General features: G+C 40.9%; 1 protein-coding gene across 1 annotated transcript in view; it reads left to right on the forward strand.

Moving 5' to 3' along the window:
* Window positions 1-23268, forward strand: part of GABRB1 (gamma-aminobutyric acid type A receptor subunit beta1) — a 126760-nt gene that overhangs the window by 101905 nt on the left and 1587 nt on the right. The window contains exons 6-8 of the mRNA XM_034064574.1: window positions 15522-15659; window positions 15764-15916; window positions 17227-17477. Of these exons, the coding sequence (XP_033920465.1) occupies window positions 15522-15659; window positions 15764-15916; window positions 17227-17477 (542 nt within the window). The remainder of the gene's footprint in view (window positions 1-15521; window positions 15660-15763; window positions 15917-17226; window positions 17478-23268) is intronic.

Below are 23268 nucleotides of genomic sequence, written 5' to 3' on the forward strand. Positions count from 1 at the left end.
TAAACAGAAAGGCAGTGAGTCATTATACCTTTCAGGGATGCTGTGGAAATTAGCCAAAGAAAATCCCTGAAAATCTAAAGTGATAAGAATTGTTCCTTAATAATATTTACCAGTGAACAATCTAAGGTATTGCAAATAGCAGCAAAATAACTGTGCTACACAGGAATGGGAAAAGAGCACAATGAATCAAACACTGCCCTATTATCAAACTTCTCCAGCAGAACAGCCAATGCAGGGATAATACATGCCTATACTGAGCCAGCAGATTGTTTTCATTAAAAAATTACATTTCCAGCTTTTCTGAAGCTATTTTACCTGACTGCAGCAGCTATGTATGCACTGCTGACAGCCAGAGAAATGTATACATTTAGGAGGGGGAGAGAATTTTGGCTGCACGTGTTCCTTCACATGCATTTTCACAGCTTTGCTCAAGCAGTTCACCTCATTTCAAATTCTGCAAATTGGGAGACCATATCAGAAACCTTACACCTGTTTCAGTGTCTAATACCATGATAGCTACTGGAAACTTCCGTGTATAATATCAAGGGATTTTATAACCAGAACTGCTTCATCAGCAGAGCTGGGATCTGTAACAATCCATTTCTCACAGATTAGCACATACTGGGACAAAGACTTAATACTTGGCTGAAGGTTACCCAGATTGCTTGGCACTCTCACGTGAGCTCTGATGGACGTCAGCTTGGCAATTTAAGGTGTTAAATCCCCCAGCTGTTAGTTCTGCTGTACCACGTAGCCTCTGGCAAGGCATAAAACTGCTACAGCAATTCACAACCCAGTGCCTTGGCACAAGCTCACTGTCCCTGGCAGCAGCTGCTGTAGGCTCTGGCCCAGCATGGGTATGATGCAGACACAGACCTAAGCTGATAAAGGAGCAGACAGGAGGAGGAGACAAACATCCAGGAACAGTAGAGTCAAACTGCTACAGCTAATTCACTAAGTGCTTGTCTGTCAAAGACTTCTGACTGCACACAGCTGCCCCACTCTAACATCCTTCATTACAAATACAAGTGCTGGTCTCACCACATCACCTAGAAGATAAGACGGGATATTGTTATTACTCTAATACTCTTTGTCTCTTTTAAATCACCAATATCACAATCATGGCATGATCTTGTGGACTAAGATTACACCTAGCTTTTACTCAGAGGAAAAAAAAAAAATATGTTTTGACAGCACCACTTTGACAATAAATTAAGTCCCCATTTGGGGTTTCTCTTCCAGCACCCTCCAAGCTTAAGTGAAATATGTTTCACTGTCACAGAAGTCACAGGGAGGGCCAGGCTGAGCTCCAATTTGGCAAAATTATTTACTTATTGTCAAGCTACTATGTGTTTTAAAACAGGTCTGAGCAGATTATCAGAACTGTCCCTTTGGTCTCAAAAATCTGTATCTCTATGACAACCGTAATACTGCAGCATGAATCAGAGATCAACAATGCAACACTGAACCATGCCTTAGCCTTGTCAACAGCAGTCTTAGAAACCACTTCACTTGTGTGGGTGAGCTGAACAAGTCAAAGGAAACTTAAACAGGGTGAGATGGGGAAAAGAAGAAGATTTATTTAGTCAGCTACAGTATAGAAAATGGCAATTCTGCCTTGAATCCTTTGGGTTTTTGTCTGTCCCTGCTTCAAATAGAAATAGACCTAACAATAAATGTATGTAATGCTTTGATGAAAGTGCAACCAACTTTAAGTGATATTACAGTGAATCAATAAAATACTCCACTTGAACCTCCACATAGTTTGTTGCCAGAAATAACAACAACTGTGTTCATACCTAAACATTCATTATCACCTCTGTTGGCACAGAGTGGTCTGACAGAATTAGATTTGAACAGATTTATCACAGCTCCCTGCTTGAGACAAGATTGCATTGATCCATGGTATGATTGCATTTGAACTACTGAGGATGTAAGAACCTACACTTCAAACAAAAAGGGATATTTTTTTAGGGATGAAAAACCTGTCTTAAATCCAAGCTTTCCCAGACAGCTTTTTCTTTTCCTGTCTGCAGGCACCAGATATCTAGTAATTTATTCATGCTTGACGATAAAAATTCACTAATGATTACCACTGTGCTGGTATCTGAGGCAGCAGGAGCTTTAAGCTAGATTCACCCATGTCTTTTCCCTAAGTATCCAAACCTACTAAAAGGGCATTTTTTCTCATCCTGCTTCTTCTCACCAGGCATATCACATTGCTTCCAGAAAGCATAATTTCTCCCCTCCTAAAGGAGTTCATCACTCAGAATATTCTAAAAACTAGTCGTAAGGCTGCTTTCAGATAAAACCAAAAAGGCAGGAAGGACACTCAACTCTATGACTTTTTTTAGGAGGTACCATCTTTCTGATGCACCTAATGAAGGCTGCTCTCACCCCTCACAGTTGCTTAGGCTCTGCCACATCTGCAAATGAAGAGCTTCTCTGACTCACCCCCTGTCAGACTCCTTCTGCTTCCCTAGGAGATATGTCAGCCATAAAGTCATGTCCCAGCATGTGCCACTTCCCACAAGCCCTGCAAACCCAGGGTGGGGGGAACCTCATTTTCTGCACTTTGTCTTGTCTCTGGTTATTACAGGGTAGCACTGGGAATAAGAGCTCTCTTCTGCTTTCAGCCAGTCCCTTTAATTGCTCTAAAATACATACTCAGCCTTAAAATTCTTTCAAACTTGGTGGGCCATGAAGAGAGACAGCAAGGTATCCATTCCAAAACTCAGATCACTCAGTGGGATCTTTCTGAGATCATTAACCACCTGAATGCAAAAGGCAGTAAAGTTCCTGGCAGCCCATTCTGACTTAATCTACCATTTTTACCAGTTATATGATACAAGGTTCTTAGCATTTCATCCAATGCACAGCATCCACAATTCACCAGTGTGCAGGTAGATCTCCATCCATGCCTTCTGTACTCCCATTGCTTTCCACTCTATGACATGCAGGAAATGCCTTATTTCATAAGGGCTCCACCATGGATCAAATGCCATATTCAAGCAGCTAGATTCCACAAATCCTAGCAAAAAACAGTTAACACCTGAAAAACAGGAAATCACACAATATCACAGCACACTCACAGGACAAGCAAGACAGCACCACTGGAAATATCCCAGCAGGTGCAGGAATGGAGATCAGCATACATAGGCTGCTGGTGTGATCCCATATACTGCCCACTGAGACAGCAAAGTGACTTTTCTCTGGACCACACATTTTGCAGTTTGAAACACACTTTAATCATTTCTAAAGCCACTCAGATAATACATCCTAGGTCACTCCATATAGCCTAAGAAGAATACATACACTGAGCTTGTAGCACTGCAAATTCACTCTCAGAAGCATCACCCCTGGAGACTCTGCAGGCACACAGCAATCTGTAGATGCACGTTAACTTCTGACATAGCTGAAATGCCATCCTTCTGAGCTGCACAGAACATGCTGGCAAGCAAAACAGGAATGGCTTTAAAGTTACAGCATGAGCATCTACAGAAGCAGATTTAAACATCACAGGGATAGAAAGACTACCACAGAGCTATAAAGCTGAGCAAGATTTCAGATACTTTGAGAGGCAGATTCACAAATAGCTTGTTGATACTGAAACTGAGAAATTAGCCAAGTATGTTTCTTTCTTTTTTCCACAACAAAATTTAAAATGTATTTTTGGCTCAGTTTAAGTCATTCCTTACCACTCATATTTTAAGTCAGTCACTAAGCTAAAATAATTCATTCTTCACAGTACACTAGTGCTAAGCCATAGCTACTGCTCTGTTTCCACACTTTGGAAAGATTTCTTTCCACAGAAGACTATACACCAGTTATTTTACTTTCACAATGTATTTTTACACTGCATACAAATTTAGAAATTACTCAGATGCTGACAGTATAGTCTATATGAATTTCCCTTTTTAGTTTCAAAAAGATGGATAGTTTGTCTCTATATGGATGCATTAATTTTAATAGTAAATACTTGACACTTGAACACAGGAAGTTAGCCAAGTCACCTATCTGCTGTATCTTAAGCACTCTTCTCTTCCACAAAGAGGAATGCAGAGTTATACTTGCCGACTTCTCCTTTTAGTGCCACCTCAGTAGCCTCAGAGGCATCAATACAGAATTCAGGCTGTCCCCAGGTGACAGCAAGAGGCAGGAAAGCTGGGGCTGAGCCCCTTCCCAGCACAGCCTCATCAGGTCTCAGCCTCCAGCCTCTGTCAGTCCCTGGGTGAGGGGAACAGCAAAAGGAGATGCTGGGCTTGCTCTTCAAATCAGGATTCTTTTAGAGGAGAGGCTGATGTCTCTGGAGACAGCTGTGCTCTTAAATCAGTATGCATTTCTGCAGACAGAACAGCAGGAAAAATAATCTGTGCACCTGGTAACATCACATTTCTGAAAGAGTTGGCATATAATGTTTTGAGAAAATGCAGTTGTCCTAGGACATTACAGCTGTAAGTGCAGTTTATGTATATTTTTGTCTTCTAACAAGGTGTAGATTACTGCATAAAATATTCATGCAGAAAAGGCATAATGCACGCACAATACATGTGCATTGTAAATATATTTTCTAAAAAGAGTTGACTAAAAAGATTTTTCTAAAAAGAGTTTGACTTTCAAAAGTCAAAATCATTGGTATTTTTGCTCAAAATTAATTTTGTTTAGAAAAACACTTTTTTAAATTCAATTATTCTTAATTTGGCATGAATTTGGCCTGAATTAAAATGTTCATGTAGCTCAATATACCTTTAAATCTTTCTACAGTTGTTAATGAATTGAAAATTCAGCTGTTTACAAAGTCAGAACAGTGAGTGACACCACCATGAACACCTCGTTCTCATAGTTTTTCTAAAAAGCCCAAATACAGTGGCCCTGTAGTTGTCTCCATATTTACCTCTGAAAAATTTACACTCCTAAATTAAGTAATTAGAATTCTAAAAGGGAACATCTCAGACAAGGGAATATAAAATTGCAAAGAAGTATGAGGTGTACTTGCATAAGCCATACCAGCGTAAGTAAGAAACACATGATGTCCTGATTCATCTGCAGGCTGAGACCTGTTGAAAGCAGAGACCCTATTGCCTTAAATGAGAGCAGGTTTTGGCCTGACAGGCTGCAGTACAAACCAGATGGACCTGGATTTCAAACGCCTTTTTCACCAGCTACAACAGCTGCATCTAAAACTGGGGGAGTCTGCCTGGCAACAAAATTGGAGCACTTAGGAGTAGATCTTCATTAGTGAAATGAAATAAGTGCTCAAGGGCAAGATGTGTTTACAATATGAGCAGACAAAACTATGTACCATGCAATATTGACTGAACTAAATTAATTGAATGCTAAGCAGCTGGACCTCTGTTGCTGATGTTTACATAATGTGCTTATAAATAGCGTTGTTATCTTTTTAACTTTGTAAAGCAACTCAAGTCAGAAAAAACATTGAGGACTATGTCTCAGACTGGGATAGCCATCTATTGTACAGCACCTCCAGATGAGAAAGAAGGGGAAAATGGATGACACCCCCATTTTCAAGAAGGGGAAAAAGGATGACCCAGGGAATTACAGACCAGTCAGTCTCACCTCCGTGCCTGGCAAAACCTTGGAGCAGATTCTCCTGGAAGGCATGCTGGGGCACATGAAAAACACCAAGGTGCTTGGTGACAGCCAGCATGGCTTCACTAAGGGGAAATCCTGCCTGACCAATTTGGTGGCCTTCTATGATGGGGCTACAGAACTGATGGACAGGGGTAGAGCAGTTGACGTCATCTACCTGGACTTGTGCAAAGCGTTCGACACTGTCCCACACAACATCCTTGTCTCTAAATTGGAGATACATCAATTTGATAGGTGGACCACTCGGTGAAATAAAGAACTGGCTGGATGGTTGCACTCAAAGCATTGTAGTCAATGATTCAACGTCCAGCTGGAGACCAGTAACGAGTGGTGTCCCTCAGGGATCGGTGTTGGGACCGGTCTTGTTCAACATCTTTGTCGCTGACATGGACAGTGGGATTGAGTGCACCCTCAGCAAGTTTGCCGATGACACCAAGCTGTGTGGTTCTGTTGATACGCTGGAGGGAAGGAATGCCATTCAGAGGGACCTTGACACACTTGTGAGGTGGGCTGATGCCAACCTCATGAAGTTTAACCATGATAAGTGCAAGGTCCTGCACCTGGGTTGGGGCAATCCCAGGCACAGCTACAGGTTGGGCAAAAAGGAAATTCAGAGCAGCCCTGCAGAGAAGGACTTGGGGGTGTTGGTCAATGAGAAAATGAACATGAGACAGCTTCAGTGTGTGCTTGCAGCCCAGAAAGCCAACCGTATTCTGGGCTGCATCAAAAGCAGCGTGACCAGCAGGTCGAAGGAGGTGATCCTGCCCCTCTACTCTGCTCTTGTGAGACCTCACTTGGAGCATTGTGTGCAGTTCTGGTGTCCTCCACATAAAAAGGACATGGAACTGTTGGAACAAGTCCAGAGGAGGGCCACGAGGATGATCAGGGGACTGGAGCACCTCCCATATGAAGACAGGCTGAGAAAGTTGGGGCTGTTCAGCCTGGAGAAGAGAAGGCTGCGTGGAGACCTCATAGCAGCCTTCCAGTATCTGAAGGGGGCCTATAAAGATGCTGGTGAGGGACTATTCATTAGGGACTGTAGTGATAGGACAAGGGGTAATGGGTTCAAACTTAAACAGCAGAGGTTTAGATTGGATATAAGGAAGAAATTCTTTACTGTTAGGGTGGTGAGGTGCTGGAATGGGCTTCCCAGGGAGGTTGTGAATGCTCCATCCCTGGCAGTGTTCAAGGCCAGGTAGGATGAAGTCTTGGGTGATATGGTTTAGTGTGAGGTGTCCCTGCCCATGGCAGGGGGCTTGGAACTGGATGATCTTAAGGTCCTTTCCAACCCTGACTATTCTATGATTCTATGATTCTAAGATTAAACTCTACATAAAATGTGCTTCCAACAGCACTGCAGGCAAGTTACCTTGGTCTGGATCATGTGAAGGTGCGAAAGTCCTTTAAGTTAGCAAAGGGAGTAAGGGACTGCAACACTGGGCTTCCAGTAGAGATCAGGTCTTGACACACAGAGGTCTCTTATTCTGAGCCAGGCACTCCCACTGTGCTGCCAGGACTAGAATAGAAAGGGTTTGTGGTCTGCATTTTGCTGCCCCTGAAAACTGATGCTTTCCCCTTCTCATCAAAACAGAGGGGAATGAAGGTTAGAAGGCAAAGGGGGGGGGGGGGGGGGGGGGGGTTAGGGTTAGGGTTTCTCACTTGCTACTGAAAAGAAACAACCCCCTGTTCCCAGCTCTGAATTCTCAAGGACAGTCTAGTACCAGCAACCAGAGAACCTGAATGTAAGGCAAGGAACTATTCGGGTTAATCTTCTCATGCATAGCCTCTGTTCTGAGTGATGTTGACTAGCCTTTAGACAAAACCATGATGGTGTCACTTCAGAACTTGCTGGTTTTAACCCCACAAGAGAAGGGGGTTCAAGCAAGGAAGCAAGAAATACAGAAGCAGTTCAACAAACAGATCCTCAGCAGTTGCAACTGAAGTAACTAAAGTACCATTTTAAAACTTCATGCTTCAGAGCCACTCAAATTAGATAATGAGAAACTAACTGCAGGTCTGTAGAATTTGATGTATGATGGCTGTACTCATCAGGGCTCGTCTGTTAATAGCTGCTTTGCATCTTGTATACATGTTCCAATTACGCAAGAATCTAGTTTACACAAGAAGACACTGATCAGGAGCACATGCTCAACACTTGATTTGTTAAAATGTTAAAAAGCAGTATCATTGCTGTTTATTTTGAGAGAATAGGTCATGAAAATGTCTCAGGTCCAAAGTTAAATCACTGGCACTGCTCACCACTGAGTTGCTATGGCCAGGTTGCTTAGTACTACTCAAAATATGTGGGCATGAACAAGGTTTTCTAATCCCAATTTAATTTACATTAATTACTCAAAGATGGGTAGAGTCAGAGGCTCTCAACATCAGGCTAAAAATCATCACTCCAACGATGAAATAAAAATATGAGTTGTAAAGGTGAAAGACATGAGATGGCACAGTCAGGCTGCTGTGGAATGTGTCAGACCCTTTACTGCTGTACTGTCTCAAAACAAATATCTACCTCGCCCATCATCTTGTCTCTCACAGTGGCCAGAAGCACATAGCTATGAAACCAGAACAAAGCATAAGATATACATGCTGCTATTTCCCCAGTATACTCCTCCAATAAGTGTTCTGCACTTTGCTACCTCAAGTCAGAAATTGTATCACTGTGTTTAATAACCTGGATAGATTTTTATTCTGTGAATATAGGATTCTACATACACAGATTTACGCTTCTGAACAAGCAAAAAATTCTGACACATCACCTTGTGCAATGAGTTCTGCAGTTTATCTGTACATTGTATTCCCTTTTGTTTCTTTCAAACTAGCCACTAGACATATAATTTGTTACCTCCATGGTCTGGAAGCATGAGGGATTGTGAATAAGTCACGTCCTGTTCAAGCTCACCATGCTAACTTAGCATCTTCGAGGCTTTTATCACAACATTCCCTCAGCCTCCTTACCTCCGGACTGAAGAATCCTGTCTCAGTCAGTCCTTCCTTCAATGGAAGCAAATCTACCCTTAATCCTTTATCTCTGTGGCTGTTCTATGTAGCCTACTCAGTACGGTTATTTTGGGGAAAGAAAGAAGACTGCAAATAAAAGTCAAGAAATAGCCATTAGTTGTAGAGCACATGAAAATGCAAGCAAATAATTTTGTGTTTGCCTTCCTTTCTTTTCCTAATAATTCCTTGGTTTGTTTTTTTTTTCCTAGTTAATGAGAATAAAACTCTCACTACTGAACAGAAAAAAAATTAAAATATCAGTATGCTTTGTAAGAGCTACTCTTGCACATGAAAGCTATGCAAGATAAAATATATTAATGTGTATTTCTGGTTGTGCACTGTGTTATATCTATTTTAGGCTCATTAGGTCCTTTGACATGGCTGGCATAATCCAGTAGAAAGAGACAAAAAAAACCAGCAAGGCATTTTCAGTACAAGTCTGACTACTTACCCACAAACCTTTCAACATTTCCATCCATTGAGACTACAGTGATACTGAGAAGTCCTGCTGTGTTAGTCATTAAAGAGATATTAAGCAAAACAAAACAACTCCTTTCCCAAAGGACTTTCAACCTGCTATCAAGTCTCACTGGCAAATGAGATTTAAAAAGTTAAAGGGACAAAAAATTATAACAATGATAACAGGTAACAATGCACTGATATTAAAAGTGTTTGCACAGTAAGGCAAGGCTATAATTCACTCTCTGAACAAGATTAGTATGTTGCAAGAATGACTTTATGCTGTAATAACATTTATTTTCTGCTTCTAATGGGTAGGAAATGATGTCTCCAACTGGGATGAAACAGATTGCCCCATATGTTAAATTTATTTTTATTTGAAAAACCTTCTTAAGTAACTGACAATTTGTAGTACTCCAGCAGTCTAACCAAGTTGTCATTTGGGTCAGTATTGCTTAGGCTAAATCTGACTCATATCCCCAGTTACAATTTGCCATCTGCCTATAGAAATTTTTTCTCAGTTGAAAACAAAAGTAACTTAGAAAAACAAACACCCACTCAAACACGGGAGACGGGGAGACTTTTCAAGCAATTCTGTCACCTTAATGTTAACTGGTGACATTGCTTTCCAAAACATCTTCAGATCTGCTGTGCCCCAGTCACGTGTTGGGTTTAAGTTGAAATAGTACTATAGATTTACCACTGTGTGGACCCCCTTGGTTGTGTGCAGGGGAAATGCGTTAGGTTCCTGTTTGAATACAGCCATAGGAATGACAACAAGAAAACTTATATTGCAAGAATACACTTAGCAATGAAGACTAAGTTGTTAGGAAAGGGATGATCCAGTAGTAATGGAAAAGGTTGAGTTGTAGCCTCATGTCCTTACACATGGCCAAATGATTTGGGGCACACACAGTGGAAATATTCTTTTGAAATGTCCTATTTACACCCAGATCCCTAAGGCAGAGACCCTGTTACGGGGTGTTTCAGAGCTGCCTACCCTGGAGAATCAGAAGGAAAATGTGGCTTCATTTGGACCTCTCTGTGGAATTTGGTAATAGTGGTAGAACCATGACTTTTCTTGTTAAGTGAATGTGATACAGATCTTTATTTATCCCAGAGGTGTTTGAGATGGTAAGTGCTGAAGTGAAAAAGAAAACAGCCTGGTGACATTAACATCTAATGCACTGTTAACCTCAGCTATAGCACAATGTCAGCAACATTTCTAAAATATCTTTTTTTCTGGGAACAGAAAGCTTTATACATAACCTATTTCTTGCCATGTTTGAATCTAGTTACTTTATAAATCTGTGGTATTTCTGCATGTGTTCTCACTTAAACTCCCAGCTGCTGGTCTAGAAGGAAAACAAAGTGTTGGCACATCAAGGGATGTATTATCATTTCTAGACATTATTTTCTAGGAAGCAGAAGTTTAATATCTCATGCTGGGCAATTAAACCTATTTTAGAATTACAAAATTACTTAAGTTGGAAAAGACCTTTAAATCATCAAATTCAACCATTACCCCAGGACTGCCAAGACCACCACTAAACCATCTCAATGAGGGCCTCATCCATACAGGTTTTGAAGACTTCCAGGGATGGTGATTCCACCACTTTCCTGGGCAGCCTGTTCCAATGCCTGATCACCCTCTGGTGAAGAAATTTTCCCTAATGATAAATATAACCCCTCACCCCATACCCCCACCCTCCCCCCGGTGCAGCTTGAGGCCATTTTCTGTTGTCTTATTGCTTGTTACCTGGGAGAAGAGACCAACCCCACCTCACTACAACCTCCTGTCAGGCAGTTGTAGAGAGCGATAAGGTCCCCCCTGAGCTTTCTCTTCTCCAGACTAAACACCCCCAGTTCCCTCAGCTGTTCCTCATCACACTTGTGCTCCAGGCCCTTCACCAGCTCCATTGCCCTTCTCTGGACCTGCTCCAGCACCTCAATGTCTTTCTTATAGTGAAGGGCCCAGAACTGAACACAGGATTTGAGATGTGGCCTCACCAGTGCCCAGTGCAAGGGGATGATCACTGCCCTGGCCCTGCTGACTACGCTGTTGTTGATACAGGCCAGGATGCCATTGGCTTTCTTGGCTGCCTGGGCACAAGCTGGATCATGTTCAGCCACTGTCAGTCAGCACCCCCAGGTCCTTTTCTGCTGAGCAGCTTCCCAGCCACTCTTCCCCAAGACTGGAGCATTGTATGGGGTTGTTGTGACCCAAATGCAGGACCTGGCACTTTGCCCCATTGAACCTCATACCGGTGGCCGCTGGCCAGAGGCCACAGGTTTCGAAGATGGAAAAGAACATACCAAGCAGATAATGGCTTAAATAGATCAAATAATTTTCATGGGACCTTTATTAATAAATAAATAAATAAATAATCACTTATTATTTAGGTCAACAAAATCACATGCAGAAATCCTGGGAAAATTATTTGATTAAGTGAGCTAGCCTGCTAGGGATGACAGCCCAGCAACCAGGCCACGTTTGCTCCAGACGTATTGAGCATTTAATAATCCCAATGCACCCTCCACATGAAGCCTAGCTGTTAAACTCCACCGTTTACACCGAGGGGCTCCGCTCCCACCACCACCGCCCCGCCCCTAATCCCGGCTCTCCGCTAACGCGTGCTAGTCGCTGTCCTGCCCAGATTAGGCGAGCGGCAGAACCCCCGGCGTCCAGGTGGCACGTATGGGGCCGGGAGAGCCCCGTGCCGAGGCTCCAAGGGACAGGCGAGCAGCGCTAGGGCCAGACCCGGCGGCGGAGCGCGGGGGCCCCCCGGTGGCCGTCGAGGGTGAGGACAGTGACAGGCGGGGCTGGGGAGGCCTAACGCCTCTCCCCGTGCTCCCTCCGAGTCGCCGGTGCGGCCGCGGAGAGCGGCGCTGGAGCTCGGCCGCAGGCGACTCCCGCTCTGAGAGGGTGGTTTTTAGGGAAGGGGAATAACTGAATCAGATAAACTCATGCTGTTAAATCAGTTAAATGTTATTAGTGGAAATCATTCTAGACTTTGCCGCTGGAGTTGAGACCATTCCTGACAGCTGTTATAAACATTATTGGAATATTTCAGGTTCCCAATATCTGACTTCTATGAAATCTGTGCTGAGACATCACTGCCCAGTTGTAAATACTGATACTTCTGTAACAACAGCAAAAATATTCCCTTAGAGCAGTGACATGGAAATATATGTAGAGGTAAAAGGATCACATGGAAAAAAAAGCTGTTGAAGGAACACCTGGTCAGTATACATAAGTCCAGGCAACAAATCAGCATATTAGCACTGGCCACTGCACAGACCACTGCACAGACCACATCCACTTTCTCTATCACTGAAATAGCTTTCTGCCATTGTAAATGTTAAGGCATATGCTGTCAGAAACTAGGGCTTATCATTGCCTGCTGGCCAGAAGGTAGTGCTGCTCCACACTGAATGTGTCTTCATTTATATCACTGTCACTCCGCACTTGAAGGCACTGTTCACTTCAAATAGGAGTGATCTGTCCTCTGCTAACTGTGCAGAGCTGAGATCAGCTCCAGTCTTTAAACTGCAGCCACTGCCTTCCTCTCAAGTGTGCTAGTTTGGAAAGCAAAAGGCAATGTCAACACTTTTGGAACACGAGGGCCTCCAAGCTCTGCACCTGTAAGTCACCATCAGATGTGAGACCAACACCTCTCACACACAACTACAGCAATGTGCAAAGCACATAATGAAGGGCATCACACAACAAAAATGGTATGCCAGCAGGAAATGGACTGCCTGGGGAGAGTTTACACCTTGTTAATATCTGGCAGAGTTATTACAATGACTGTCAAGGAACTCATGATTGTACTGAGGTTCTCTCTATACAAAATCACAGGAAGATATTCCATCTCAATTACTCTTCTAAAAACAGAGCTAATAAAGTGAATGCTCCTGATTGATTGAAAAACATCATTATCCCTTTTTCACCATTTCCCCCACGTTTAACTGGAGTAAATTCAAGTAACTAATCAGCATATTAGAAAGAATAGGAGTTCACGCTAGTTCTATTTTTTGTTGTATTTGGAAGTCTTTCTTAAACTTGTAAAGGTTAAAGGCATGTCCTGCCAGCCATGATAGCTTGTCATCAACTGAAATCTTCCACTTGCTTTTGATCAAGTGACTTTGTAACCTTGTAGTTCTATTTTTCATTTAGTAGCCAAAGTCATAGAAGCCTTTCCAAGACTAGTGAAAAGCACACTTGCCTACACTACAAAACTCCCTTAGTTCGCTTTTGTGAGGGCCCAGCATCACCACACACTGCACCAATCACATGCTACAATCGTTCTGCAGGAAGTTGTGCCCTTTTTCTCTCTGGAATCTGCCCTGTGATATCCCAGGTGTTGATTTGGTACCACTGTGGTTTTAACAACTAAATCTACAATAATTCACCTTTGGGGAAGGGAATTTTATCTGCAATAAGGTGCCCAAACCACTCCCTCTTTCATCAAGAAGGCAGAGGGACTGCAGAGTGGCTGGCAGGGGCTGCCTGAAGAGACAGCAAATAAAGTCAGTATCTGCAAGCTAGTACAGCAAGTATCTGTGTAGCATCTAGTTAGTGCTGCACCTTTTTTATTCTAGACTCTAAAGATAAAATAGCTATGAGTGTTACCTCACATAGAGATTATCTGTGTGCCTACACGTACAGAATCAATACCATTTCTGTATGACAGTTTACCATTTCCTATGGTTTGATCTATCTTTTTTAGAAAGAGAAAAGATTCAAGAGAGATGTTTTATAATACAGGTTCGAAAAAAACGAAGTTAACACTTCCCTGACAATCTTAGTCTTGTCCCTTTAAACAGCCTTAGCAGTCACCATTCCTTCCTTCAATCATTCTGCATTACACCCTACATGTTGGCCTCTGTGGTTTGTCTGTGATGCCTTTAAAGCAGCAGCTGAAATCCCACTACCAAGAAGCTACCTTGACCTTTTGCAGTGGAAAGCTTTTGGCTTCTACCTGGAAGGAATGAAAAACAGTCATGCAGAGAGCCCTGTGTGACAGCCCTGGGATGGTTCATTTCAAACAACTCAGTATACATATTGGGAAGCACAATTTTAAGCAAACAGTAGTGATCCATATTAAACAGGCTACTGTGGTTTTGGGAGCAATTCTGATAGTTAGCAAACCATGGCACTGAGCAGCTCACAAATTAGCTATGTGAACAGTTAACCTTGTGCAGCCCATCACTGTGTGTTTGCATCAAAAGATAGCTGTTCAATAACTGTAGACTTTCCAAGCAGTCCCTTGAACCTGGCAGCAAGTTCTAAAAGCTTCTCTGATTGTCACCAGGAAAACTATGCATCTGTTCTGCATGTGGTCAACCTTCCAGAGATGAGTTGTTACCAGGCATTACCATAGGCAAAGGCATCTCAAGACTCATTTCCCTTCCTAAAAAGTGCATTATTGGTGCATCTGAAAGGATAAGTTCCCAACTCTGTAGAGGCTTCTGATGGCAAAACTACTGCCAAGTTTTTTAAAGCTTTGGGTTCAAACACGGTTTTATTTGATCTGTGTTATATGATTTAAACCTGAATAAATCTAACACCTGAAGGAAAAGTCTAAAAATAGATGCGATGTTGTTCTCTCATTTGGTAGATAACTGGAGAAGGTAGTAAACTGCAATATACTTGAATCAGTTTAAATATTAGTTCTAAGACATCATCAATTGTGAGGCATTTTTTTTAACTCATTCATTCTTGAGTTTAATCTAGGTTTTCAAAAATGGTAACATTGCCAGTGATAGAATGGGAAAATAATTTTTAATTACATAATTATGATGATATATGATAATAGAATTATAAACGTCACTGATAAAAGGAAAAAGAAAGGTGCTAGCTTTGAAGTCAGTAAAAAATAGTTCTGTAATAACAGAAGATCAATGATGCCACAGTCTAATTAAAAAATAAAATGTTGCATGAATATCAAAGGGACATCTACAGCTCTGACAGACATTGTCAGGTATTAGTACAGGCACTCGAGTTCTTCTAGAATCCTCTTTGTCCCCACTGCCTCCAAACTCTGTATTTTGTCACAGTGTTCATAGGAAATCAAATGCAAAGCTGGGAACTGAAACTAGTTTTACTGTCAGAGCTCTTCCTAGAGATTTCAAAAGTTTTGCTGATGATATACCAGTTTGTTGGTAAACTGAGCAACTCAAGCCTGAATGAAAAGTAGTAGTATTAGAGATAGATAAAAACTGACTTTTAATCTTATATTCTGTCCCTGTTTTCTGTCTCCTCCTTTTCCACACCTAGAAGCTTCCCCTGAGTACAGAGGAGGCTATGTACAACAGAAATGTTACACAGCAGGAGGCTGAATTCCTGATTAACAACAGCTCCTTCCAACTTTAACCACAACTATTTAAACCAAGAGATAAAAAGAAGAATCAATAATCCAATTGTACTTCTGTTGCAGATGGATACACTACTGATGATATTGAATTTTACTGGAATGGAGGAGAGTCAGCAGTAACAGGAGTTGATAACATTGAACTCCCACAATTTTCTATCGTTGATTACAAGATGGTATCAAAGAGAGTGGAATTTACAACAGGTGAGAACTGGCTAGTTAAACAAGCTTCCCCCTCTTCCCCAGCCCAGAAATATTAGTGTCTAACTTCATTATGCATTAGTCATTACATGACTTCTTTCTTTTAGGAGCATATCCTCGATTATCACTGAGCTTCCAGCTTAAAAGAAATATTGGATACTTCATTTTGCAAACCTATATGCCTTCCACACTCATTACAATTCTGTCGTGGGTATCTTTTTGGATCAATTACGATGCCTCTGCAGCCAGAGTTGCTCTAGGTAACTTCAAAATCACTGAACTACATAGATACTTTTTGAATACAGTACCACGAAATCCAGACAGCTGATAGCAGCAGCATTAATTGTGATCTTACACATGCAGCACAGGGTCTTCATTGTCAGGAAGGTGTCACCTTGCCTACATCTGAAGTTCTTGCTTTGTAGTTAGGATGGGATCCTGACTGATTTCCAGTTGCCATAATGGTCTTCAGATCAGGCTAAAAGTATCTTGCTTTCAAACTGAAGCATAAAGGTCTAATTCAGGTATTTATGCCATGGTGCATCAACATATCATTGATGTTAGAAAGCATCCTTTCAGGCCAAATGTGTGGCTGGAATGAACAAACAAGATCTTACTGAAGTGAGTGAAGATATACTGGGTTACAACAAATAAGCCTGGTTTACCTACGTAGTTGGTTCTTTCCCATACCATGTTTCTTCCTACAAGTTTCCTTAATAACAAAGACCTTAGAATCATAAAATCATAGAATAATAGAATAGTTAGGGTTGGAAAGGATCTTAAGATCACCTAGTTCTTCTGCCATTATCTGCTCTTTAAGGCAGATAGGCTTTTCAAATGATAATGCCAGAAAGCCATTTTGTCCCACCTCGATTTCCACCTCTCTGTAAATTCAGCTCATTACACCTGTGCCTACAGCTGTTGCCTAGATGCATTAATGACGTAGAAAGAATCATGCAATAGTGGATAACACAGTGATATGGAAATTATTTACTTTACTTCAAAGCACCTCTTTAACAGGAAGAGCTGTTTTGATACAAGCATATATATCACTTTCTCTTCATCAAAGACCATCACTTTATCATAAAGCTTCCCTTTCTCCTTTCAATCCTCTGTTTTCAGTCAAAGGCTAGATACTTATTCAAGTTCCCCAGAGCAATGCAAGCCACCCTATGGGGTCATGCAGGGCTATTGTTTTAAGTAAAGTGAGAAGCATTTCCTCAGATAGAAAGAACAGTGATCAACTCTGCTATTCAGGTCAGGTAATACCACATTCCCTAGCACAGTTATTGTAAAAATTAAGACAAGATGTACCAAGATAGCTTGGGTTTTTGAAGGCTATTTCATTCACCCTTCATTGCATGGAAATCCAAAGAAGGTGATAATAGCAGGCCTGCAAGGATATCTTCATTTCCAGTCCTGCAAAATACATTCCCTTGGCTGTTTAGAATCTGATCATGTCAGCCTTAGAAGAGCATGAGAAGTGCACAGCAGGGGGCAATGCTGCCATTACACCTTTCATACTCACTTCCCATTCTTATTAGTCAATGTCTTTTTCCTCCTTTCACAGGAATCACAACTGTGCTGACCATGACCACCATCAGCACTCACCTCAGGGAGACCTTGCCAAAGATTCCCTACGTAAAGGCAATAGATATTTACCTGATGGGATGCTTTGTGTTTGTCTTCCTGGCCTTGCTGGAATATGCCTTTGTAAACTACATATTCTTTGGGAAAGGACCCCACCATCAAAAAAAGGCAGGAAGGAGAGCAGAACATGCTACAGGCAAGAAGAGCAGACTGGAAACAAATAGAATCCAGGTAAAAAGTTTAAGCTAATTTTTCAAACATTATTTCTGCTGTGACAATGTTGATGTATATGATAGTAGAGATAGATGGAATTTAAACACATATGTAAAAGCACTTAAAATTGTCTAGAGAAAAACGCCATTTTAAGGAGATTACACCAACATATGGTTTATTCCCTCTTCAACTGAAAACAGGGTAAGAAACTCCAGAAAATGCAAACAGATACTCAGAACAAGCATTTCTTTGCAGCACGGGAGAAATACAAGGGGTACAAAGAAGTTAAATATTTACAATTTCAACTCTATATTTCTTTGCTGTAGAAGGTGGTATAGAAGAAATGTTTATTATATAGTCCCTCTTTACACACAGAAACTTCAACAAAAAGTAGGAAACAAAGACAGACACTGTTGCTTCAGTGAGTCTTGATTGAAGCCCACACCACTGAGCTTCCAGAAACATAAGGAGGATGCTGCTAGGTTCTAACAGGTTTCACAGATGTCAGAATTTTTCCCTCAGGCTAAATTCAAGCAGGCCACAACTACCTCCAATTAAAAAGCAAGCCAGATGAACTCCAGGAAGTAATATTATGGACAGTATTTTTATCTAAGAAAATTTACCAGTACATCACTGAGCACTTGCAAACTTCTATAAAACTGTTCAATTTTTTCCCCAGTTTTTCAGAAATAAACACTTCCCTCGGGTGTATTTTGCCCAGTCTGACTCAGAAGAAACTGCATCCCCTAATGAGCCTAAAATTTGCTTCTGTTCTCTGCTTTTCTTACAATACATTACATCCAAGTATGAATGAGATCTTACCCAAGCTGTCCTATAAACTCCTCTATCGTTGTGGCCTGAGGCAACAACATTTGGACAAAACTATATTGAACCTTGTGTTCAGCTTGAAGAACGAGACTGACACATAAAACTCTGACTAAAGGTAAGACTTCAGCTTGATGGATGTTTGCAATTTCACATACATGCCAGGAAGTGCATTTCAGAAACTGATATTTTATTAATTTTAGGGTTGTGTTCTTCGTGTCCCAGCAGCCACACCACTACAACTAAGCGTCACTAACTGAGTCATCATGTCCTCAGTGTCAGTGAACTCATGAGTCCATTAAAAGCCCTTTCCTGCATTCGCCTCTTGTCCCAGTGTGTAGGAGATGCTTTATTACAGTGGGTACATGAATTCAGTTCAGGCTTGAAGCAGTCTTCAAGGTCCCACAAAGTATTGTCCTCCACAGAGCAGAGGAGATAAGCCACCCTGTTATGGGTTGTTGTGTTCAGATATTATCTATCCATTTCTGTGGAAGTTAAGGAAGGGAAAAAAACAGCAAAACACACGAACTCTAACCAGACACCTCAACAGCTCTGGAGATAACCCAGCCTAGGTGAGAAGAAGCACAGCAAGGATTCATGATGAAGCAACATTTCTTCAGAGGTCAGCCTTGGCTACATGAGCCCTAGTGCACAGAACTAAGGATGAGAAAATGTAAAGGATAAGATGCAGGTAAGCTCTTTTTCCTACATATTTGGAGACCTAACTAAAAAAAAAGTCTTAACTCATGACTAAAAGCTTCTGTCTAAATGCTACACTGACGAAGATTATGCTGAGACCAGTACTCAGAATGGGACGGAAAGTATCTACAACCACACTTTAACTTTTCAGAGTACCACATGCACGCATCAGCATTTTTCTGACAGAAAACAGAAGGCATACACGCTTTGTACCAGGACTTGTAAGGGTTCACACTTCAGACTTAAATTCCATTCTGAGGCTGTGAATGCTTTAAATGAACTGCTTTTTGCCTGTACAGTGCAAGCTTGTGATTTTAGATACGCATATATATGCACATGGGCACACGCATGTGAATGGATATCAATAGATTTTGCTATCCCACTGGAGATAACTGGTGTGGGACCCAGTGAGTATTCATTTTACTCAGCATGGAAGTGCAGATGTCCAACAGCTGTATTTCTGTCTTCAGCAGGAAGAATGCATATGACCAGAGCAGTGGGACATGGTAAGGTTATGAGACTTCTAATGAACACAGCTCCCAGCCCCCTTCCTTCATGTTTTGAGAATTTTCACTGGTGATACGATACCTGTACTGGAACACGGGAAAGATTTTTTTGAGCAGAAAGGAAGTACAGGCATAAGTACATACAGCTATAGGGTAACTTTTTCCTTTTACTCTTGATCCATACTACTTATCCTTTCAGGCACCTCTAAGCAATAGAAGATATGTAACAGTGCTTCTTCTCCTTGTGCCAGGTGAAGATATTTCTTGTTGCCATCTGACATATGTGACTAAAAGAATTCAGATTCCTTCGTCAAATAACAAAAGCCTCAGATGTGAGCAACACTCTGCAAACTGACTGTGATACTAACACAGTATAGAGAAGACCAGGTGGAAAAGGAAACCACACTGCTGTTTCACATGTGGCTGTTCTTGCTTTACAGTCTGAAGAAGGTGGAAATAAAGCCTCTCCCATTTCCTAATTTATGCCATTTTAATTTTTAATATGAAAAAAAATAGTTTGTAGTAAACAAGCTTTGTTTCTCTGAATAAAGCATAAAGACTGTTTATATCTCCTTGTCCATTTTTCAAAACTAGGTATCACTGAGGAAACTTAGCCAGCAAGAAAATGTTTTGATAGTCTATGTATATAACCACTACTGTTTCCCCAATTATAATGCAAATAATCATTACACAGAAGATGTCTCTTCAGCATGAGAAAGAGAGAGTATGCAATCATAATGCGAGTGAGAAAGGGACTGAGACATCAAGGGGTTCATAAACGGCAACACAAGGCAAATGATTGATGGTCTCTTCTTCCCCAGTTCTGCAGAGCATCACACCTTCCTTTCAACCTTTTGTGAACCACAAAACACCTGGAATGGAAAGCAGAGACGAGCCACTGGCTCCAAGGAAAACATGCGAACTTCCAGTATGGTGGCTACTACTGTTTTCTCCTACTGAAAGGAGAAAAAGGAATGAGCATATAATCACACAGCCAGCTCAACCTTCAAGTAAATCCACACCTGAATAAGTACACCCCTGCTGAGCATAACCTGTTTCTTTGCAGATCAGATTGTGATAATGCTACTGCATATGTTCCAACGAGACAGCTCGTATGAGTAACATGACCCTGGATCTTTCGTATTAAAATAAAGGATGTTTTTGTATTGAGACTAAAGAAAAGTTCTTAACCTTTTATCTCCCACCAGTTAACATAAAAAAAAGTAGAAAGTAGGTAGGTAAAAACCCATTCTAGACAGCACTAAGTATTTGGGGCTCATCCTCTGTCATGGAATGCCAACATGATTTTACCCTAAGGCTGACTGACTACTTTTTATATGGTCAACACATGACTATCGGGTTAGGATTATTTTATTACTTTAATTATTTTATGCTTACAATATCAACTGATGCTCCTAATCAGGAATTGCATTTTCTAAGTAAACATGCAAGGCACATTATTATTACTTTTTATGATTTTTCCCGAGCACACATCAAAGCTTTTCCATCACTGATAAAGATTAATATCTGTGCTGATTTAGGCTTTAGGTAGGTTCACTGCAGCTGAAGAATTAAAAATCTACAAACTCAATAGGGCTACAAACATCATTACAAGAAGCACCACCACATAAATGCATCTGAAGAATATTTAAACTATGATAATTATAGCAGATGACTAGCATGTCAGCTTTAGGTGCTTTAAAATCCACCTTACATATTCTTCATGATATGTTAAAAAGACAGAAAAAAAGCCCAAAAAAACAGTTCTTCAGCTTTCTACAACTTTAGGCAAAATTTATTCATTGTACAAAGAAGGCAAAATGTATACATATGTTCATGTCTACCCACATTTATTCTCTGAATATCTGTTAAGCAAGAAATCCTGTTTTCATCTGAGCAATGGTCAGTTTATGTAATAAAATTTAGGACATTCCAGTTAAAGAACAATAAGGTGATATTTGAAAGAATAAATGCATTGTATCTGAGCAAGGAAAAAATACTCTGGGTTTGACATGGCCCATCTTTCCTACCTATAAGTGAGACTGAGATACCCTACTCCCAAGCAGACAACCAGCTAGGGAGCCAGAAAATGGGTAGACATTCCATCCAACACAAATGTGTCAAAGACTGTGTAGAACGGCAGTACATTTCTGATGTGGGGAAAGAGCCTCATCATGGTGACATGGAGTGGAATGAGTTAAAGCCTGCTGGCTGTTTCTGATGCACAGAACCTACAGCAAGACCCAGGTAACCTCATATTAAGTAAGGGCAGAAAGATTTTAAGACAGCAAATTTACAGCTTTTACTGTGTGCATATTTGCTGTTATTTCATTCTAGCATTAACATAAAGACATGTAGTAGCAAATCTCTTTTGTGTATCCCTTAGCAATTTGTACATTTTCCAGATTCCAGACATGGAAACTGTTAGAATTCCTATGCTTCAGTAACAAAACCTCAGCTGCACAAGTTTTAAGAATATTTTGGAGAGAACCTCAATGAGTTCTGAAAGGGTTTTTAATAATGTGGGAAATTAACTATTAGTCCAATTTCATGTTGCAGAAGCAGAGAATTTGACCCAGGTATGTAAGAAGAGCCTCTATATTTTTCTGAGCTAATTTATTCAAGATCAGTGAAAGGTTCTTTGCTCTGAATTGCAATGACTGCAATTCAAACACTGGATTGCTTCATGATGTATACAAATCATCCTGCCTAAAATGATTTAAATAAAACTCATTCTAAAATATATTAAGTTCATTCATAAGACTTAAAGTGGGAATTCATACACTGCTTGGCTTACAATAAACTGTCAGGGCATATTAGTTTAAGAAACAGCCCCACGAATTTAGATTATAGGCAGTTATGAGTTGTCTTCACAAAAGAGAAGCCATAATAACTGTTTAATGATGCTTGCACTGCTGCTACTATTATAACACTAAGGTCAATTAGATTAAACATTAGGTTATATAATCAAAGACAGCTCAAAGAGCCAGGGAAAAAAAAATGGGAAAATACTGGAAAACATTGACCTACCAAAACTTCTGAGGATTAAAAAAATATCTCTTTTTACATGGAGATTGTGCTTTTTCCACAGAAAATGTCAGAACTTATGAGTAACGAACAGTCCCATAGTTATGGCAGTCCTCTGGAGAGTAGGAAACCCTAGCTTAGATCTTCCTTCTGCTTAAATTTGAATTTATTTTTTTTTTCTCAAGTAAAGATTGCAAACACCATGCTGATTTATGACCAGCTGGCCTCTCTAACCCAGAATATGCAAGCTTTTTCTACAGAAACAGTGGTGGGAAAAGGGATGTCCCCACTGAATGCTTATCACAACATAAACAGAACAAATTGCTAAACCAGACTAGTGCATTTTCTATCTGTGGTGATTTATTACTCCATTTAGAAGACTTTTTTTTTTGTCTCACAGTTCTCCTGTGTGGCTTTTGTACAAATAGCCCCTTCACTTCTTTGTTTTCAGTTAGTAAGTGCTCAGCCTGGCACAGTGTAAATACACAAGCAGTCATCATGCAACATTTTCTCCTTCTGGCAATGGGAAGGAACAACTTCCATGCTGCCAGGTGGAACCAAGGCTTCTCTGGCTTCCAGCTTTCCTCTGCAGCAATCCCCAAAGACTGGATTTCCCCATGTGCTCTGCTTGGAGTTTTTTCTTGAACATACTTCAGACCTACTGTAGATTATTACACAATTTCCTAGCTCTGCTATGACTTACTATAAATTTAGAGCTCAGTGTGAACAAAGTATTGCTTATCACTGGTGCT

Source organism: Melopsittacus undulatus, chromosome 7 (assembly GCF_012275295.1).
Source record: "Melopsittacus undulatus isolate bMelUnd1 chromosome 7, bMelUnd1.mat.Z, whole genome shotgun sequence".
Taxonomy (NCBI): Eukaryota; Metazoa; Chordata; class Aves; order Psittaciformes; family Psittaculidae; genus Melopsittacus; species Melopsittacus undulatus.